General features: G+C 44.3%; 1 protein-coding gene across 9 annotated transcripts in view; it reads left to right on the top strand.

The window, feature by feature from the left end:
* Positions 1-20928, top strand: part of SPTBN1 (spectrin beta, non-erythrocytic 1) — a 213914-nt gene that overhangs the window by 175096 nt on the left and 17890 nt on the right. For all 9 annotated transcript variants that reach the window (XR_013402433.1, XR_013402434.1, XM_077958637.1 and 6 more), the window contains 11 exon segments: positions 385-1141; positions 2078-2280; positions 7187-7277; positions 12459-12605; positions 13777-14040; positions 14683-14907; positions 15384-15473; positions 15650-15931; positions 16590-16720; positions 18379-18583; positions 19007-19381. Coding sequence is in view for 7 of the 9 variants with exons in the window: in XM_077958637.1 (XP_077814763.1) it covers positions 385-1141; positions 2078-2280; positions 7187-7277; positions 12459-12605; positions 13777-14040; positions 14683-14907; positions 15384-15473; positions 15650-15931; positions 16590-16720; positions 18379-18583; positions 19007-19381 (2770 nt within the window). In the remaining 2 variants the exon portion in view is untranslated.

Genomic DNA, 20928 nt, shown 5'->3' with positions numbered 1-20928 from the left:
CCCCAGTTTTGAAGGTTACCATCAGTCTTAGAGTCTTAGATTTGGAAAACATTCATTAGGTGGAGTTCAGAGATGTGTAAAATGTGTGTTGCATACATGAATTAATTGACTCTGGGAATGGATGTGTTGTAATTGCTCACATTGGAGCTCTGTAACACATTCCTGTTTGTGACAGGCTTTTTCCAGATTACATTGCATCCCTGAGCCATTTCCATTATATATGGTGTTCGTAGTCTGAGTGAGATAATTTTCCAAAAAGCATGTACTCAAAGCAAAGATGGAGAAAACAGATAAGCAGCATTAACCCCATTACTGTTCCTTTTGCAATCCAGCCATGGTCGGTCTTCCCTTTTTCACACTCGCTCTCTGCCCCTGCACTTACAGGTGGAGCCAGTTCAGAGAACTGGTTGACAGGAAGAAGGATGCCCTCCTGTCTGCCCTGAGCATCCAGAACTACCACCTCGAGTGCAACGAAACCAAATCCTGGATTCGGGAAAAGACCAAGGTCATCGAGTCCACCCAGGACCTGGGCAATGACCTGGCTGGCGTCATGGCCCTGCAGCGCAAGCTGACTGGCATGGAGCGGGACTTGGTGGCCATTGAGGCAAAGCTGAGTGACCTGCAGAAGGAGGCAGAGAAGCTGGAGTCCGAGCACCCTGACCAGGCCCAGGCCATCCTGTCTCGGCTGGCCGAGATCAGCGACGTGTGGGAGGAGATGAAGACCACCCTGAAAAACCGAGAGGCCTCCCTGGGAGAGGCCAGCAAGCTGCAGCAGTTCCTACGGGACTTGGACGACTTCCAGTCCTGGCTCTCTAGGACCCAGACAGCAATCGCCTCGGAGGACATGCCAAACACCCTGACCGAGGCCGAGAAGCTGCTCACACAGCATGAGAACATCAAGAACGAGATTGACAACTATGAGGAGGACTACCAGAAGATGAGGGACATGGGCGAGATGGTCACCCAGGGGCAGACCGATGCCCAGTACATGTTTCTGCGGCAGCGACTACAGGCGCTGGACACTGGATGGAACGAGCTGCACAAGATGTGGGAGAACAGACAAAATCTCCTTTCCCAGTCACATGCCTACCAGCAGTTCCTCAGAGACACGAAGCAAGCGGAAGCCTTTCTTAACAACCAGGTAAGATTTGTTCCTGCCTTTGCTTCCTTTCCATGAAAGCAGCCCTGGCTGCCTTTTGAAATGTTTTGGCTGGGGCAGCTGATTTAACCCACAACCCTGTATGGAATTATATGGATAATTTAGAGACCGATGTTTTTCCCAATACTTTTGAGGCACTGAAATCCATCACATTGTAGGGGACAGGAATTGAAGATTGCCATAGGAGCTGCTTTGCCTTACAAAGTACTATTTGATTTCAACTGCCATTTAGGACATAGTATGTCCTCATAATTGAGGTATTGATCCCATTTAAAAGATACGGTGAGGGCCAGGCATGATGACTCCCTCCTGTAATCCCAGCTTTTGGGGAGGCAGGGGCAGGAGAATCACTTGAGCCCAGGAGGTCAAGGCTGAAGTGAGCTGTGATTGTGCCACTGCACTGCAGCCTGGGTAGCAGGATGAGACCCTGTCTCTTTAATAAAAAAAAAAAAAGTACAGTGAAGGTTTTTTTTTCTTGAGACCAATCTGTCTTATTGCTCTAAAAGGGTCAGGGACTTCACCTGAGGACACAAGGCAGCGATTAGAGAAATAAAAACAGCTGAGGATAGTCACCAACTTCAGGGCTGCTATTGTCTCAAAGGGAGGGTATGAAGGGTACATTACTGTTGCCTTGACGGGCACGTGAGAGAACCCTTGAGGCTGATGCACAAAGCTTTGGTTCCTTTCCTCAGTCACTTTGGAAAAAAAATTTAGAGCATTTAAACCCTGAGGAAATTCAGTGAGTTACAGTGTCCCACTGGGTTTTTTTACCTCCTAATTTTTAATTTGATGTGATTTAATTATTTCATGTAAGTGTAATGAAGAAAGTGTTGTGAAGTATGTTGCATGGAAATGTAGAACACAGGAAAATGAGATCCTTCATTGATCCTTTATGACTTGTTTCTCTTTTTAAATAAGGAGTATGTTCTGGCTCACACTGAAATGCCTACCACCTTGGAAGGAGCTGAAGCAGCAATTAAAAAGCAAGAGGACTTCATGACCACCATGGACGCCAATGAGGAGAAGATCAACGCTGTGGTGGAGACTGGCCGGAGGCTGGTGAGCGATGGGAACATCAACTCAGATCGCATCCAGGAGAAGGTGGACTCTATTGACGACAGGTACAGTTTTCTGAGGTTCTTAAGGGAGACTTGCACGTTGGGGCTCTCAAACTTCTGAATCATTGGCCAGAAGCCCTTGGGAGTGTGGGCATAAATTTCCCAGTGGGCGGAATATAGGTGCCCAGCAGAATTTCATCTACCCAAACAGAAAATTAGTGAGCCGTGCATGACTGCCTGAGAATGTGGTTCTGGTGAGACATGTACAGGTGTCCACAAAAGGAAAGAAAGCCTGAGAAGCCAAGCTAATTCTTAACCAAGGACCTGTAAGAGCTGCAATGCTGCGTCGCATTCAGGTGTAAGCCATGCCCTTTGAGGATTGACACGTGCTTGTGTCACCTGATAGGACCCCTGACGCCAGGTATTCCCAGCCAAGCCCATGTTCCCCTTCATCCATGAGAAAGAAACCTGTCAGCAGAGTGGGAAGGGAGGGTGAAGCTGGCTTGTTCTGAGGACCTGGCAAAGCCACAAAGGAACATAATCTGGACTTTTTTAGAAAATTGGCTTGGATAGTGCTGTAATAGGATCTTTTTCATGATGAGAGGTAAATAAGAGCAAAGGTTATTTTCCTCTTCTGCCAGGGCATCTCCAGGATTGGATACACTTTATTCATTTCTTGTTTAAAATTATTTATTTATTGTGTGTGTGTGTCTGTGTGTCTGAAAGATTTCCTGCCTGGCTGGAGGCCAGTGGACTCCATTTGACCCTAACTCTTTGACTCACCCCTTACTCTTGCCTTGCCCTGGTTACTTAAGTTGGAGGTTGGGGCAGATCAGGAGTTGGATGCACTAGCACAGGCCAGTCTGGACCAGCCACTGGATCAGTCACTAGCCTCTGTTCCAGTTTGGGTTGAATTTAACGGCTTGCTGTGAGACTGATATCATCAAAAAACAATCTCTTCCTCTGTGCCTCTCTCCTGGCCTTCAGGTGTATTGGAAAGGAAAAATACTCCTTTGCTTACCACATCCAAGAGGGTTTCCTCGGACCCCTGGTCAAGTTGACTTAAAATAAGATGGGTGGAGAGGGGATGACTCTGTTTCCAGTAAAGATTGAGCTCCTGTCTTTAGCACTTCTAATCTTTTTTCTGAGCTGATTCCCAGCCTGAACCGTATGTTCTCTAGGGTGGTGTTGTGGAATAGAGCATAACTTATATTACTTATAATTTTGTATCTGTTGCTTTTAAAACAGCTGCAAAAAAGAAAAATAAATCCACCAAATCCTCCTTAAATGAGTGTGAGAAACAGTGATTGGGCAAAGCGTTCTTAACCTAGAGGAAAAAAACTTCCTTTTTTTGTAATACTAACTCTGAGTATTTTGTAAATAAGGTATCCTGTGTACTTCCATGTTAGATGCACACAGCTGGTTTCCTGCAGGCGGGCTTGGCTGTTAGGGACATGTGCATTCAGGCAGGCGTGCAGCTGTCTTGGTGCTTCCTTGGTTTCTTTTTATGTCCCCAGTGCTGCAACAGTACCAAGCTGTTGGAAGCAGATGATGCTGTCAAGACTCCTGGATATGAGAAAACGTTTCAGCAGCAGCAGTCCTCAGTTGTGGCTTAACCTTCCTTTTGCCCTTGACCAAGATCCCAGGCTCCTGCTGTTCCAGAGCTTCCTTAGGATTCCTCAGTTTTAAAAAAGAAATGTAAAAATGACCCTGTATTATCAATAAGCATAATAAAGATGGAAGGAGGGAGCTTCCAGATGAGCTGCCATCGGGAGAACTACATTTTCTTATTTTTCTCCACTGATGTTAACTGAACTCTGATTTCACTTTAATATCCCCAGAGGCCCACAGAACTGAAACTGACCCTAGAGGGTACTTGTCTGTTATGAAAACACACACATTTGTGAGTTCCAGGTGTTGTAGGAGCACAAGCTAAGTAAACATCTAAACCTTCAGATCTAATCCCCGCTCCTCGAAACATCCTGACACTGGTGAAGCGATTCTCCTAGAATGTAAAGTCATTATAATGTGCTTACGTTCAGGAAATCTCCTGAGCTGTTGAAATGAAAGAGTACCAGAACAAAGACACTGACTCTAACAGATGTGGGTAGGGCATGAGTGGCCTTCAGAGTGCCTGTGAGTGGGGAGAGACTGTCCTCAGCCTGCCCTAGCGGATGTGAATAGGGAGGGAGGGAGCTCCTGGCCAAAAGGGAAATTCCAGCCACAGCACAGTTCATGGGGAGCAAGGAACAGTATCTAGCTTCATAAAGCAAGACCCTCTCTCACACCGGAAAACAGGCTTAAAAATTACCCAGTTGTTTCACTCAGGCACCTGGGGTTCTTGACTATTCACAGAAACCAGAACACCCACATCTGCTTCATATGATAAGGGAGCTGTTTTGAGTCTTCTGTCGGGGAGAGAAAGTGAGAGATGGAAAAGCACTCTTAGTTCTGTGGTAGCTACAGCCTAGTTTTAGAAGGTCCTTCTCAGGCCCTTGCCTATAATTGAATCCAAGATCCAACGTGGAATTTCCTGAGTTTTACTTCCCGTGAATGATGTCCGTTGCACTAGTAAACCATTAAGCCACACTCACTTCTTTTAAGTGTTTTCTGAGTCAGTGGCAGTCCCAGATGCCTGCGTGGCTGTGTTTCACACCACACAAAGGCCGTTGTCACACCTGCGCATAGATCGGCGTCATTTGGACATGCAATTCTAAATCCTTGCCTCCTTCTTCCCATCTTGATGGTCCCACTGTAAAAGAAAGGCTGCCCGGGCAGGTATCTGCTGGATATGCGTGAGAGTTGATTATATAAGAAACACATTCAGGATTCTGTCTGGTTGTATTTCTCCCTTAATGAACCTTTCCAGACAGTGTTTGAAGTTGCGTTCATTTCTATTATTTCCGTGAGAGGCGAGGATGTGTGTCCTGTTGTTAATTTCCAGTATCTGGGATTCTTCCCTGCCACTGTAGGACTTAAATGAGATGCCATGCCGAAGGAAATGGAATCCTTTATCCCTTTGACTAGGGGCAGGACTCCTGCATTTGTCACTAACTCCAACTCATATTACCTCCTTTCTAAAGATTTGCGTTCTTGAACTCCCCTAGAAATAGAATTGGAATTTGAGGGAAGGGAATTTCCTTTTGACATTCCTAACCCATCCACATTCTTAGATGACTAATTCTTTTTAGCCCAAATTCACTAACAGTCTTTTATTTTTTTTAATTTAATTTTGGTCTCTGATGATAGATGCAATGACATAAAATGTCTCTGGCCTTTATTATTTTTTGTTGTTATAAAAGCAGTAAATGTCTAACATTTTCAAGGGGAGAACTACTGCCCTTAATCCCATCTGTAGCATATGCCATTTGAGTGTTTGGTTTCTAAGCCATGCCTTGGAGTTTTGTATCGTTTAATATGTATAAACTCTTTTCATTTAGCATTATAGTATAACTATTTTTCTATGTTTGCATTTTGCCTATGTGGGATAAGCATATTAAAATCTCTTTTCCTGGAACTCCTTTCAACTTAAAAAAATTAAAAAGGCATTATTTCTATCTAACATATGCCTAATATTTTTATTTATAATAATTGTATATAATACTGTAATTTACATAGTATGATATATGATGTTATAACATGTAAATATGTATAATTTCTACTGTTCTGTAGCCACTGGTACCTGCAGGAGCTATAGGGGCAGAGGGCTTTTTCTTTTGTTTCTCCAGGCAGACAACGGCTATGACACTGCATTGTCCGCGGCCACTGAGGGCCTGTGTGGTGCATGCATCTCTACTCTAACATCTTTCTTTCTCCTGGGGAAGTTTCTTCGGACACCAGTCAGCAGCACGTGTTCACCACGCTGCTTTTACTCAGCGTGGTGGAGAATCCAAGGCTGTGTGTTCTTCCTCATCCCTGCCTCAGGGTTTGGCGGATGGAGGAGAGACCTTGTGCAGGCACAGGCAGTGAGAAATTGCTCTAAGAATCAGAATGGAAACCCAGCTGTCCTCAGTTGCACTCTGCCTTTATCCGTCTTAATACCCTGAATATAGACTGGCTTTCTTGTTTAGGCAACTCAGGAATATCAAGGAAGTGTATGTGTGGCAGTGCTTCTGAATCCTCAGTGGGTCCTCCCCTATTGGAAGTAAAGCTCTCCCCTGTTGTAGTGGAGCCACTGGAAGACAATCCTTTGCTAGGCATTCACGCTGCTCTTTCTCAGTTTCCAGTCTCTAAGCCACTGGATGCATGAAGGAAGTTTGCCAAAGAATGCTGTCACCTTCACAGCAGATGGGGAAGGAACCAAGTAGGGAGTGAGCACCCCCTTTACCTTAGCGTTTACCAAATTCAGCAGCTCTTTCCAATTCTTGCAAGTTATTTATTTAAGGTTTTGTGTTTTAACTTCTTTGAGCTTTAATTACCCTTAGCAATTGATTAAAAAGTGGGATTGAGTTAGTATATAGTCTTATAGGTCTAAAAATTTTCATTCCTTTTTGTTTTATTTTTGGTGAGTTTTTTTCAAGATGAGAAACTGTTTATCAGGAAACATTTGTTTAAAGCCAGTTACATGATTATATATATTTTCTTAGCCTTGTATGTGTCACCCAGTTATAAGCTTCTTCAAAATAAGTTTCCAGTTCTCCCCCGGTGCCTAAAATAAGGACTTGTACATAGTGTGTGCTCATATTTTTTTCTCAACACCAGATTAGGAGGCACCAGATTGTATAGATCATTTGACAGTATGTTCGGCCTGTTGTGTAGTTTGGGCAGGTGTTTGGGTCTCTCTGGGACCGTGGCTTACTACTTTGGAGGATGCTAAAATCTCTTTATCTTGTCTCTTCACATTATTGAGAACTACAAGCGAACTCTTTTTAGCATAGTTAGAAATTCAGGAAAGAAATTGATTTGTATTCTGTATTTCAAGATTCTCTACTTTCTTCTTTAAAAATTATTTTTGTTGCCATTCTAATAGACATAGGAAGAATCGTGAGACAGCCAGTGAACTTTTGATGAGGTTGAAGGACAACAGAGATCTACAGAAATTCCTGCAAGATTGTCAAGAGGTATGTTGCTTTTTAATCCCTCCATTCCTGGGTTCCAGTAATAGCAATTGCCAACCAGCATTTAGCACAAGAGCCTTTTGAATTATAAAATTAATGAAACCAGAAATCCATAGCACCCATTTGACTCGCAGGCAGGGATATGTGGCACTTCGTCAGTTCTCCAGCCTACAAGTTACAGCTTAATTAGATCATTATAATCTAGAATATTATATTAATAGTATAGTACTGCACTGTTCATTACAGTAGCCACCAGCCACAATGTCTTTATGGTTGGTTGGCTATTTCATTTTAAATTAACTATAATTAAATAAAACTAAGAGTGTAGTTCTTCCATCTCTAGCTATATTTTAGTGCTCAGTAGCCAGCTGTGACTAGTGGCTACCATGTTAGACAACACAAATATAGAACATTTCTATGGTCAAAGGAAGTTCTATTGGATATGGATGTCCTAGAATATTGTGCAACCTAAAAGCATTTAGTGGCATGTTTTCACTCTTTAAAGCAATGTACATTTCAATGGTGTGGAAGGAAAGAACTAAAGGGAACTGAAACTGGCTACCAAGTAAGAAGTGGAGATTTTAAAAATACAAATTAGTTTCTTATTCACTTAAGACCTTCATCTGTCCATCTTTCAGGCTCTTCCCATGTGTATCTAACATGCAAAGAGCAGTAATGCTGATTCCAAGCACCAAGTTTTCACATGTGGTATTAATCTGATGATCATTGTACTATTTCATGCTCTTCTGATACATTCACAAACTTTGAAATCTAAAGTTGGCCAGAAAAAAGTAGTTTCTCTGCATGCTAGTTGGAGAATAGCATCTAGCTGATTTCACATGTGGAGTTTATGAGCATACCATATTTCTCTGTCTGCCGGAGAATAACAGACACTCAGCCCTCTCTGGTTTATTAAAATAAAAATCCTCAGGCAAAAATGGGGTGAGGAATATCCACACAAAACTGCAGGAACCTTGATGGGGCTAAGAGTATGGGGGTAGAATCAGGTCATATGCTGAGAATACAACTCCTATCATCACAGACACCCTGCATGCAAACATGTGACTGTGCATTAAAAGAAATACGGCTCCAATGACAGCTGCGTTAGATCACGTATAACAGAAGCAATCCTTTGCGTCCGTTAAACTGCTGTCTTACTGTGAATCTTGCAATATGCTCTTGCAGCAAAACCTTAAGAAGGAAAGCCCCTAAACTATGAAGCTTAGGGTCTGTCAGCTTTAAGCACCACATTGATGAATCTAGGTCTCTGGGGGATTTGCCTGGAGCCAGACAGGCTGAAGACAGGAGTGCCTCGTCTAAGTGACACGCAAGCATTAGTAACCCATTTGAATAGGATACTCACTTACAGAGGCATTCGTGTTCCAAGACAGGGCATAGAAGAGAGTAATGGGATCTAAAGCTAGCTATATGGAGTTGGCCTAGTGTGCTGTAGTAATACCAGTTGCCATTTTTCACCATAGGGAGTAAAAGGGATGAAGAGGTGTTTGCAGCTTGGACTGTGCCTTCCACAGATTGGTAGTCCCTGTTCCACGTTGAGGAACCATCAGTGACTCCCTGTAACCTCAGCCCGTATTCCTGGAGATGGGGAGGTCAATGGGATCCCACACTCCTGCTTTTAAAGGGCAAGTTAATAAGATGAAATTCATTTACCTAACCATGGTAAAGCTAAGGTTAAATCTGAGAAAAAGAAGGCCGGGGTGCGAGCACATGAGTGGCCAGGGAACCCTTGAGAGAAACTCATTTGTATTGGAAATTTCCAGTCTCTTATTTTCCACTGACATATGTAGATTTCACAAGTAGACATATATGGGAAAATAAATACATAAAGTTTTAGTTCTTCCCGATGGAATCACAGGAAATGGTCAGTCTTAATAGGTCTTTAGATCTTTGTTTCCACTTGCTCTAAATTAGCATCCCTGGTTATGAGGAGTTCTTTCCTCCACACACACCTTGGCTGAGTTCCAGTGATTGTGAGGCATGCCCAGGGGCTCTGTCTTCTGTGACTTCTCCTCAAAGGACACAGGAAAATTTAGGTGGGGCTTTTTATGTCCAGGAGATGATTTGCATATCTCCATGTGATTGCTCTGCCAACTCATCTTGGTTTATCCTGTCTTCCCTTGTTCTGCCTGTCTGTCCTTGAGCCACATTAGAAGTTAGTACAGCCATAGTGCGTGTGGGAGGTGTCGTGTATCCCACACCAGCATGTATAGTCTCTGCATGGTTGGTGGAATTTAGGTCAAGCTTGGGGGCTCTAAAACTCTTGGTATAGTACTATAATCAAAAGGGTGATACAGTCATTGGCTATAAATTTTCCCATCATTCAGCCTTATTAAAATATACCCCTTTTAAGCCAGAATCTTTTGAGAATGGTGTTTGTGTGTGGACCAGCCCTACATTTGATAATCTACCTGTCATTCTGGTAGATATTTACAGAGCACTCAGAGGTCAAATTTATTATTATTACAGGATGTTGGTATTGTTCAAGATATGGGGAATCCAGGGGTTTGTCTCTTTTTTCGGCTTCCTTCCTTGTTGGGTGCCTTGGCTAGAGAAGGTGTGGGTTGTAAGATCCACCCCTGTTGCCACCCGCATAAACATCGCCTAGATGAGGACAACTGTTATACCAGCAATACAGTATGCTGGCATATACAGTATGCTGGAATGAGCAGGGACCCTCCTATTCCCAGTTACAGTGGGAAGATAGAGACCATCATCATCTTTGTAGTGTTTTTGTTTTGTTTTGAGACAGGGTCTCTCTCTGTTGCTCAGGCGGGAGTGCAGTGGTGGGATCTCGGCTCACTACAGCCCCCACCTCCCGGGTTCAAGCGAGTCTCCTACCTCAGCCTTCCGAATAGCTGGGATTCCAGGCACGTGCCACCACACCCAGCTAGTTTTTGTATTTTTAGTAGAGATGAGGGTTCACCCTCTTGGCCAGGCTGGTCTTGAACTCCTGGCCTCAAGTGATCCACCCTCCTTGGCCTCCTGAAGTGCTGGGATTACAGGCGTGAGCCACCGCACCTGGCCTGTAGTGTTATTTTAATGTGATGTCCTGAAAAATGAATGAATGATTTTAAAGGTGTTCCTTTTTTTGTTGTATTTCCTCACGCTATACCACCTATTTTCTGGAACTGATTTTTATTTTTCCAGGAAGGCAGGCAGTATGTCTACATGTGTCTGGTACAGGGATGTGAGTTAATCCTTTGCTGTTAGCTTAATTCAATGATCAAAGTATTTTTTCCTTATCTTTTTCCAATCTGCACAGTGTTCTTTTCTGCAGAGAATGAGTAAATTCTTAAATGACCTTTGTAAATGCCCACAAATAATAACTGTAGCTCTGGCTCCAGAATGCTGATGAACTAGCAAGTTCCATAGATCCATTTCATTGTGCTGTATCGCATGATGCTTTATCTGTAGGATGATGTGTTCAGCAAAGAGCAGATTTGTTTATAAGCCTCTGATTTTTATGTAGCGCTCCCTCTCTCTCTTTTTAATCCCTCTTCAATAGGTGGTTATGAATAGTGAAAATATGTGAATGTCCTTGGCACTTGGAATCGATAAACGCCTTCTATTTTGTGTGTATGTACAGAACACAGGGAAACATTTTGTCATTCAGTTTCCCTTTAACCTCTTTTCCCCTAAGATTGAATGGCCATAGTCTTTCAGATTTAGCTGCCCAGAAAACTGGAACATAGATAATTATTTCAAAGTAGGAAGTGCAGTGCCTTTATTGTGTAATACATCCATTGTCTTTGATGACAAAGGGCTTTATGAGATTTGCTAGTTTTTCCCTCAACCAAGAGTGACATCAAAAATCTCACTACCTTTTGCTTTTAACCCCCTCCCACCCTCTGGCCCCTGTGCCATTCCCTGCGTGGTGAGTAGCCCGAGAAAGGTAAGGACAGTACCCAAGAGTTCACCCACTTTCAGAGTCGGGGGCTCCTGTGACCCACATCACTATCCTTGACATCATTTCCAAAAAACAAATCTCTGGGGGGGCCTTTCCTGGCAGCAGCCCACAGCGGGAGTGGAAGGGCCTTGGAAATGTTAATTCTGTAAGTACTTCTACTGGTTTTATGTGCCACTTCTAGATCTTTGTTGATAGATCCATGAAGGATTTAAGGTGCCAATTTGCTGTGACAATAACTGGTATAAAAGTGGGCTTCTCACGGTCACTCAGGAGAAGAGATATGGTCCCTTCAGTTGGTTGCTTCTAATTCCAGGCTGGCTCTGCATTCTTTTGTGTATCTTCAGCCTGGGCAAAAAAAAAAGCTTTTCCTAGGTTAGCACAGCAAATGGGGTGGGAATCAGAACTCTGGCATGGCGTTTACAGGCAGGCAGTAATGAGCCAGGGCCGATTCCGGATGGAAGCCAGGAAAAGTGGGTCTGGGCCTGGCGTTTGGCTGACCCCAGTAAGACAGCTCCTTTCTCAGGTCTGTCAGCGGCCGGCAGCCTTTGTGTGGCTCTCCAGAGTTCAGATCCAAGCGGACATGTTGGGTCTCAAAATCAAGTCCTGTGAAGTGTTCTTGGTGTGAATGAAAGGTTCTTAGAGAACTTGAGGCTATAGAAAAAGAGGTGAAGGTGACTCAAACTTGAAGGAAACATTGAAAGGGCATCATTGTTGCCTTAGCCCTACAGTGAGCAAGTTATTTATGCCTTTTGGCATTCCCTTCGATGCACCCGCAAAAAGGAGGAGGTTACAAATAAGCAGTTTTTGTTTTGTTTTTTTAAATAAAAAAGAACTAAAAGAGTTAGAAGGATTGCCAAATGGGGTAAAAGTCAATCATGATTAACATGGTATAGCTGACACAGGTATTTGGAAGAGAAAAAGGGTCGTGTCTTGGACTGGTCAGGGCAGAATTTTAAACACGGGCCTTTTGTGGGGAAAGCCAGTTTTGAGTGCCAAACAGTTTGAAAGCTGGCTTATAGAGCTTTTGTACTTCTGGAATGAATGTTAGATATAGTTTGGAGCAGAGCTCAGGTACAAGCTCCATCTAATGGACACCTGTCATGACGGGTCGGAGTTGTGAAGTTAAATATTTGGCTGTCTGTCACCATGGAAATGTGTGTAGTATGCATAATATGACATAAACACAACCCATTGCAGGCGGAAAAAAGGCTGACGTCTAGGATCACAATCGCTGAATCCTTCTGATCTTTCCCTAGCTGTCTCTCTGGATCAATGAGAAGATGCTCACGGCCCAGGACATGTCTTACGATGAAGCCAGAAATCTGCACAGTAAATGGTTGAAGCATCAAGCATTTATGGCAGAACTTGCATCCAACAAAGAATGGCTTGACAAAATCGAGAAGGTGAGTTAAAACATTTGATGTGGCCATGGTGAGAAAACAAACAGGGTAGTAATAACCTCCCTTTTATTTAGCACATTTTCCAAAACATCTGAGTCTTATCTGTACATTTACGTAAGTTACACAGCCAGTAATAGCAGCTCTCTTTGCACTTACGGGTTCCTGAATTCAACCCATCAAAAGGGAAAAAAAACAGAAACCCAACCAGATAGTAGAAAATGCTTGATTTATCTTAGAACGAATATTAGGCATTTAGTTTCTATCGTGCCTCTCATCTGCTGTTGCTGATGGACTGTGAGCTCTCATGCAGGGATTCCCCTATCTTGATCATATTATTTGTGTTGCACTGTGACAGATTGCACATAATTTTAAATATATACATATTTTTTAAAATTCCTTTTTCCTGTGAGACTACTGTATACCAGGCACTATAATAATTATTATAACTTGTAATTCTGGCACAGAGATTCCGTGCAGCATAACTGAAGATGAACGTGGAGTTCCCCACCCCTCCCTTCTCTCCTTTTAGACTTTTTAAATTGTTTCAGATTCTTCATGGTTAAAATAATGTGTTGGCGGAGCATGGTGGCTCACGCCTGTAATCCCAGCACTTTGAGAGGCCAAGGCAGGTGAATTACTTGAGGCCAGGAGTTTGAGACAAGCTTGGCCAACATGGGGAAACCCCATCTCTATGAAACGTACAAAAATAGCCAGGCCTGGTGGTGTGCGCCTGTAATCCCAGCTATTGGGGAGGCTGAGGCATGAGCCCAGGAGGCAGAGGTTGCAGTGAGCTAAGATCACGCCACTGTACTTCAGCCTGGGTGACAGAACAAGACCCTGTCTCAAAATAATAACAATAGTAATAATGTGTTTTATATCATCTTTGGTCATGGAGTAGAGGGGATGAAGTCAGGTTATTAGCATTCATTTTTCCATTGCCTCAGTTGAAACTGTTTCAGCATTTAGCATTTATTGCTTCATTCCCATGAAACCCATGTAATGTATGCAAGCTAGGCCATTGTTGATTTTATTGAGCAGTAACTTCATGTGGAAATACTGTGTGTGTTGAATGAGTGGGTAAATCACAGATCAAATGTCCTAGGTTTGTTTTTCACAGTGACATTTTTTCTGTAGCAAACTGTTTATTTACAACCATGCTGGTTTTGTTTTCCAGGAAGGAATGCAGCTCATTTCAGAAAAGCCTGAGACGGAACCTGTGGTGAAGGAGAAACTCACTGGTTTACATGAAATGTGGGAAGTCCTTGAATCTACTACCCAGACCAAGGCCCAGCGGCTCTTTGATGCAAACAAGGCCGAACTTTTCACCCAGAGCTGCGCAGATCTAGACAAATGGCTGCACGGCCTGGAGAGTCAGATTCAGTCTGATGACTACGGCAAAGACCTGACCAGCGTCAATATCCTGCTGAAAAAGCAACAGGCAAGTGGACAAGCCTTCATGGACTTGGGTTTGTTTCTGTTTTACAGCCGTAGTCCTTACAGTCTTTTCTCACTCACTGCATTCTCAGGAGTCCACCTTCCATGGGAAAGCATTTGTAACCCAGAAAAGTACTTGCTCTAACAGCATCATACAACATTTCCAGAATAGAAAGCTACCTGTCCAGCCTAGAAAGACACAGTATTAGGAGTATTGGGTGTCGGCTGTCTGTGTATGGGATTGATAATTTTCTTAGTTAATAGGTGTTATCGCTATTTAACAGTTAAATAAATACTCATCTCACTCAATTCTGCATTTTACATTAAAGAAATATTCACATACTTTGTTGTTTAACATCTTGATTTGTGACAGTTATCTGAGTTGTTCAAGGCACTTTATAGATAATAAAAGTAACTGTTTATATTACATCACTGTAGAGGGCTTTAAGGGCAAATGAATTTACCTCAAATTTACTTGAAAACAGTTCCATTGATGTTGAAAAAGCTAATCAGTGGCAAAATCTTCCAGTGGCTCCCATTGCTGGCTTTGCAGTGTGGCCAAGTCCCTGGCCCAGCAGTTCTGCTTAGAGCCAGTCACTGCAAAAGTAGTCTCTGCTGAGCGCTGAGGCTGCTTCTTTGCCTTCAGATGCTGGAGAATCAGATGGAAGTGCGGAAGAAGGAGATCGAAGAGCTCCAAAGCCAAGCCCAGGCCCTGAGTCAGGAAGGGAAGAGCACCGACGAGGTGGACAGCAAGCGCCTCACCGTGCAGACCAAGTTCATGGAGTTGCTGGAGCCCTTGAACGAGAGGAAGCATAACCTGCTGGCCTCCAAAGAGATCCATCAGTTCAACAGGGATGTGGAGGACGAGATCGTGAGTCAACCCCGGCTGCACACATGGCTTTTCCACAAGCCCCCTTGCCTGTCCTAAAGCCCATGTTCTCACTTCTCAGTCAACCTCACCTTGGGCCACGTTGGCAAGTTGAGCTGTCAGAGTCCACGCTCTGGATGGTCTAAAGTTTCTTTCCCTTTTCACACTAAGTGCAACTCCATTGTGCCTCTCATGTTATCTAGGGATACTCTAGGATTTTAACGGCCCTAAAACAGACTTTTTAAAAGTAATGAGGACTCACAGTGAGTCTGATCTTGAGGATGAGGTAAAGTTGGAAATACTCTCCCTACCCCTGTCTCGGAGAACAACGGCATGCTTCCCCAGACAGCCCTCCCGAGGGGGCTGAGCACTCTCTGAAGCTCACCCTTGCTGTCCCTCACTGCCCCTCACCGCTCTTGTTTCTGTTGTGTATTTGTTCCTCTGAGTGGATCTGACCACTTATTTACAATTTTTCCCAGTTGTGGGTTGGAGAGAGGATGCCTTTGGCAACTTCCACGGATCATGGCCACAACCTCCAGACTGTGCAGCTGTTAATAAAGAAAAATCAGGTAAGCCTTTCTGCTCGGGCCATCTCTGTCTGATAAATAATTGCTCTAAATTATGAGACTGAGAATGGCAGAGAGTTTTGAAGCCTTGCGATTTCTTTTTGGCCCTAACAGCTTGACATAAGCACCAGACGGTTGCCATTTAGCAAGCCTTTGTGTGTGTTGTCTACTCCCTCCAGACCCTCCAGAAAGAAATCCAGGGACACCAGCCTCGCATTGATGACATCTTTGAGAGGAGCCAAAACATCGTCACCGACAGCAGCAGCCTCAACGCTGAGGCCATCAGACAGAGGCTTGCCGACCTGAAGCAGCTGTGGGGTCTCCTCATTGAGGAGACGGAGAAACGCCACAGGCGGCTGGAGGAGGCACACCGGGCCCAGCAGTACTACTTTGACGCTGCCGAGGCCGAAGCCTGGATGAGCGAGCAGGAGCTGTACATGATGTCAGAGGAGAAGGCCAAGGTGAGAGGAGGCGGGAAGCATCCCTGCCCCAGGTGAACCTTGGATTTAAACCCTGAGCTTGCTTTCTGCTGGCGGCTCTGTCTTCATAAAAACTTCCCTTGTAGCCTTTGAGTGTTAAGGGGACACCATGTGCATGAAGGTGTCTGAAGTCCAGCTGCTGGTTTCCCTTTGCTGCAGCATTTTCTTATCTGAACCCTAGTGTGCCATTAAGACCAGGTTCATCCCTTCATCTTTGAAATATGCCAGAGTCCTTCCTGCTATCTATTTATAGGTTCCCTAAACTTTACAAAATACAGGATGGCTTGGAGACAATTTGAAAGTATTGCAAGGTTCCCGGAATGCTGTCATTTACATAACTGATGGACCTTGAGGAATTCCAGTGAACCAGGCACACTTGGTCTGCCCAAGCTTTTCTCTGAGAGGGGCCCTGCTCATTCTGTGTCCTCCTTGTGTTTATCTTCTGCACAGGCTTCTGTGGTCCAGTCCATATGAAAGCTCTTGGAACACTTCTGTGTTCCACTGTCCATACCGTACCTCTGGAGTTTCTCTTTCTACTGATCCTTCCTCCTACCCTGCTGAGCAGCTGGTCTGTCGCTCCTTAAGGTGGTGTAGGGCCGGAGGGTACAGCTGTGGTTGTGACGTTTTACTGTCTTTGCAGGATGAGCAGAGTGCTGTCTCCATGTTGAAGAAGCACCAGATCTTAGAACAAGCTGTGGAGGACTATGCAGAGACTGTGCATCAGCTCTCCAAGACCAGCCGGGCCCTGGTGGCCGACAGCCATCCTGAAAGGTGAGTGCTGCTTCATGAGGTTGAGACCCAGCTGTCGATTCCTCTCAGTGAGGGTCTCTTGCTAACCCCCACCAAAAGAAAATGGCAGCATTCATCATGAATTGCTGGTAAGGCAAATCTTTGAGAAGCATTTTTAAAACAGTCCCATCATTTAAAACATCCTATCATGATTAGGATGGGTGAACTGTTACACTAGGAAATTGCTCTTGTGGGTTAAATATCTCCTTCTAGCCAAGGGTCTCCTGAAAGAGTATTGGTGTCATGAGTCAAAAGTACAGGTTGACTAGGCTAGGCAGTCAACGTACAGTGGCTTAGACTTGTAATCCCAGCACTTTAGCAAGCCAAGGTGGGAGGATTGCTTGAGCCCGGGGGCCAAAGACCAATCTCAGCAATGTGGCGAAACCTCATCTCTACAAAACATACGAAAAACAGCTGGGTATGGTGGCACACATCTGTACTAAGCTACTCAGGAGGCTGAGATTGGGAGGATGATTTGAGTCCAGGAGTTTGAGGCCACAGTGAACCATGATCACACTGCTGCGCTCCAGCCTGGGTGACAGAGTGAGACCTTGTCTCAAAAAAATAAAAATGATCAGAAGTACAGGTTGACTTGCATGGTGGATACAGATAGTCATAGCACTTACCCTTGGGTTGAAAAAGTCATCCAGTTTAGGGAAGTAATTACTAGTTTTAAGAGGAGCATTAGACAAGAATGCATGGACCTATAAAATGAAGGGGCTCCCAGGAAGAACAAAATGAAAACACCTCCTAACTCTTAGATATCAAGTGATTAGAACACCCTCGAGGAAAAAAAAAAAAGAAGTGAGTGTGTAGTACTCATCCACTCTATACCAGGCCCCTGTATTAACTTCCAAAGCAGTCATTTTAGGCTTTTTGTGTAAATACCTTTTATGATTTGGAAAGGAATTGGCCTTGTGCATTTAACCAGGGCAGGTTAGGGGAGATGAGGTCAGTGGCTCTGTTGGTGTAGGAGGTTCTTAAGATGTTCATGATCAGGATTCATCACTCTGGGGGGAAGTTGGAGGGAGGGGGATTCAGTCTCCTGACTGAGCACCTGGGACTCATGAGATGGAGCAGCTGGTCCAGCCCTCCTAACAAGGATGGGCACTCAGCCCAGGGAAGGTAGAGGGCCGTGCGTGCCACACTGGCTGTGTCATTTGTCCCTCTGGTAGCACAGTACCAGAGAATGCAAGACTGCTCTGGATTTCACATTAACTTAGTTTTTCTTTTGCCACCTTCCTGACTGGGAAGATTTTTGCATTAACTTTTAACGTCAAAGGAAATCCTGATTTGCAGAGCCAGAGGTGCAGAGAGAATTTCCTCCTCTCCCTGCTAAATTTGCCTACCCCCACTATTCACTGCAGCAGAGTGAGGCCCTACCCATCCCTAGTGTAATAGTAGGGGTAGGCGAATTTAGCTTACACATTGGCTCTTTTGTTTACATATTGGCTTTTCATGACTTCAAATTGTGGCCAATTTCAGAGTTTTATTTTTCATGCTTAGTAGGTTAACCAGAGTTTCCTTTGAGAAATATGATGTAATATGTTCTCCCATTATCTCCACCTCATTTGTTTTTCCCCTGAAGAAAATTGACATTTAAGATTCTTTTTCTCCCCATTGCTTCCTTTCTTTTTTAGTGAGCGCATTAGCATGCGGCAATCCAAAGTGGATAAACTGTACGCTGGTCTGAAAGACCTTGCTGAAGAGAGAAGAGGCAAGCTGGATGAGAGACACAGATTATTCCAGCTCAACCGGGAGGTGGACGACCTGGAGCAGTGGATCGCTGAGAGGGAGGTGGTCGCAGGGTCCCATGAACTGGGACAGGACTATGAGCATGTCACGGCAAGTACTTGAGGCAGTGCATGAGTTGGCTGTGCAGTGAGCGATGGTGTGGAAGGCCATTTGCATTCCTTATCTGTGAGCAGATGAAATGCCCTGGACTCCAATCAGAGGTCTTGGGGTTTAGTTTTAAGGTGGTGTTTCTTTTTTAAGCAGGTGACTTGCATTTAGGTTGGCTAACCTCTCTGTGCACCCCTTCCGCCAGTAGTAAAAGGAGGTGGAGGTAGTGCCTCACTCTGCTGCAGTGAGCAAGAAGGAAACCCAGTTGCTAAGACATTCTCGAGCTAAGATCTGTTGTTCTTAAGTCTTGAGTATTATTGGTTACATCTTGCTTAGAGGCAATTTCTTTCCAAGGGGTATTCATGTGATCAAGAAATACAGAGTTCACAGTGCTCTCACTGATTTCCTTACCCATCCCTGTTTCAGATGTTACAAGAACGATTCCGGGAATTTGCCCGAGACACCGGGAACATTGGACAGGAACGTGTGGACACGGTCAATCACATGGCAGATGAGCTCATCAACTCTGGACATTCAGATGCCGCCACCATTGCTGAATGGAAGGACGGCCTCAATGAAGCCTGGGCCGACCTCCTGGAGCTCATTGACACAAGAACACAGATTCTTGCCGCTTCCTATGAACTGCACAAGTTTTACCACGATGCTAAGGAGATCTTTGGGCGTATACAGGACAAACACAAGAAACTCCCTGAGGAGCTTGGGAGAGATCAGAACACAGTGGAGACCTTACAGAGAATGCACACTACATTTGAGCATGACATCCAGGCTCTGGGCACACAGGTGGGTAGGGCAGCCACCCAGGGGTGCTGGGGAGGCTTTTTCTCCATAGAACGTCTTTGGGCATTTGTAAGTATCTCCCTGTTCCTTGGCTCCTCAAAATAATTGCCCCAATTAAGCACATACATGTACCCACTTTGTAATAGTGCTCCATTTGGGAAAACGTATCAGTCCCTAAAGGTCTGCGTTTGCCACATTTGCGAACATTAGATGAGTGCCCCCATGATTAAAATAAATACAGCAGATGCATACACAAACATTTGCAAGTTATAGGCCTCAGCAAGTGTTTTTACTATGTTAGCATATCCATCCAGAACAATTTCCAAAATAATACCTTACTATTTTTCATCAATCAGGTTCTAAGTTACATGTCTAGAAAAAGAAAGAACAGGATTCTGCGTGCCTCATCCCCAGTATAAAATGACTGGAACTAAGACTTTGTTTAAAAGATGTTTGACAAAGTAGTAACAATATAACAGAATCTAGTGTAATCACTCTCTAGTTTTCTTTCTGATCTCTGCACAGTTTCTTGTTTGGTCTTCTGCCTTTTAATTGAAAAACAAATGTAGTTTTTTTTCTTCTAAGTTTCATGGCCCTAGAGAAGAAGCCAATTTTATTTAAGATGTTATCCCTGATTATGTCAGGGGTTCTTGTTGTTAAGAGTATATTGGCCGGGCGCGGTGGCTCAAGCCTGTAATCCCAGCACTTTGGGAGGCCGAGACGGGCGGATCACGAGGTCAGGAGATCGAGACCATCCTGGCTAACACGGTGAAACCCCGTCTCTACTAAAAAATACAAAAAACTAGCTGGGCGCGGTGGCGGGCGCCTGTAGTCCCAACTACTTGGGAGGCTGAGGCAGGAGAATGGCGTGAACCCGGGAGGCGGAGCTTGCAGTGAGCTGAGATCCGGCCACTGCACTCCAGCCTGGGCGGCAGAGCGAGACTCCGTCTCAAAAAAAAAAAAAAAAAAAAAATGCCTTCGCCTCATTAGACTTAGAGATGAGGAAGCCCAAGAAGGGTCTCGGAACATCCAGGGTAGGAATCTAGTCCCTCGAGTCTGATAGTCTGCACCTCGCCATACCCACTGGGCTATGATGTTTATAGCAGTGAAAAGGATGTGTGTCCTACTGCAGGTATTGACCTGATCTGGGTTTCTTTTCACAGAATAACAGCAGAAGGGAAGGCTCTTGGTGCAAGCTCCCAGGAGCATGTGGTGCTTCCTCTTTGGTTGTTTCCTTTTGTGCCAGCTTCTCCTGCCACTGTCTCCATTCTGCACGGGAGCTGTGGGAGTGACACATAGCACTGATGGAGGTCTTGAGTGGTTATGCAAAGCAATAGTTCATATTTGTGGAAATTTTCACTTTTGCTGTCCTCTTTTACCTTACATTTTATTGTCAGCAAATTGAAAACAGCCAGAGACACGGAAACAGGTGTTTTGAAAAATGTGGTTCATCGTGTAGGAAAATTAGCTTTTCAAGTAATTTCCTGGGAATTTGTTCATTGTAATTTGAGTTAAAACTGAGCCATAATCAAAGAATATTTCCAAAAATC

Source organism: Macaca mulatta, chromosome 13 (assembly GCF_049350105.2).
Source record: "Macaca mulatta isolate MMU2019108-1 chromosome 13, T2T-MMU8v2.0, whole genome shotgun sequence".
Classification (NCBI taxonomy): Eukaryota; Metazoa; Chordata; class Mammalia; order Primates; family Cercopithecidae; genus Macaca; species Macaca mulatta.
This window is presented reverse-complemented; position numbering and strand designations above follow the sequence as displayed.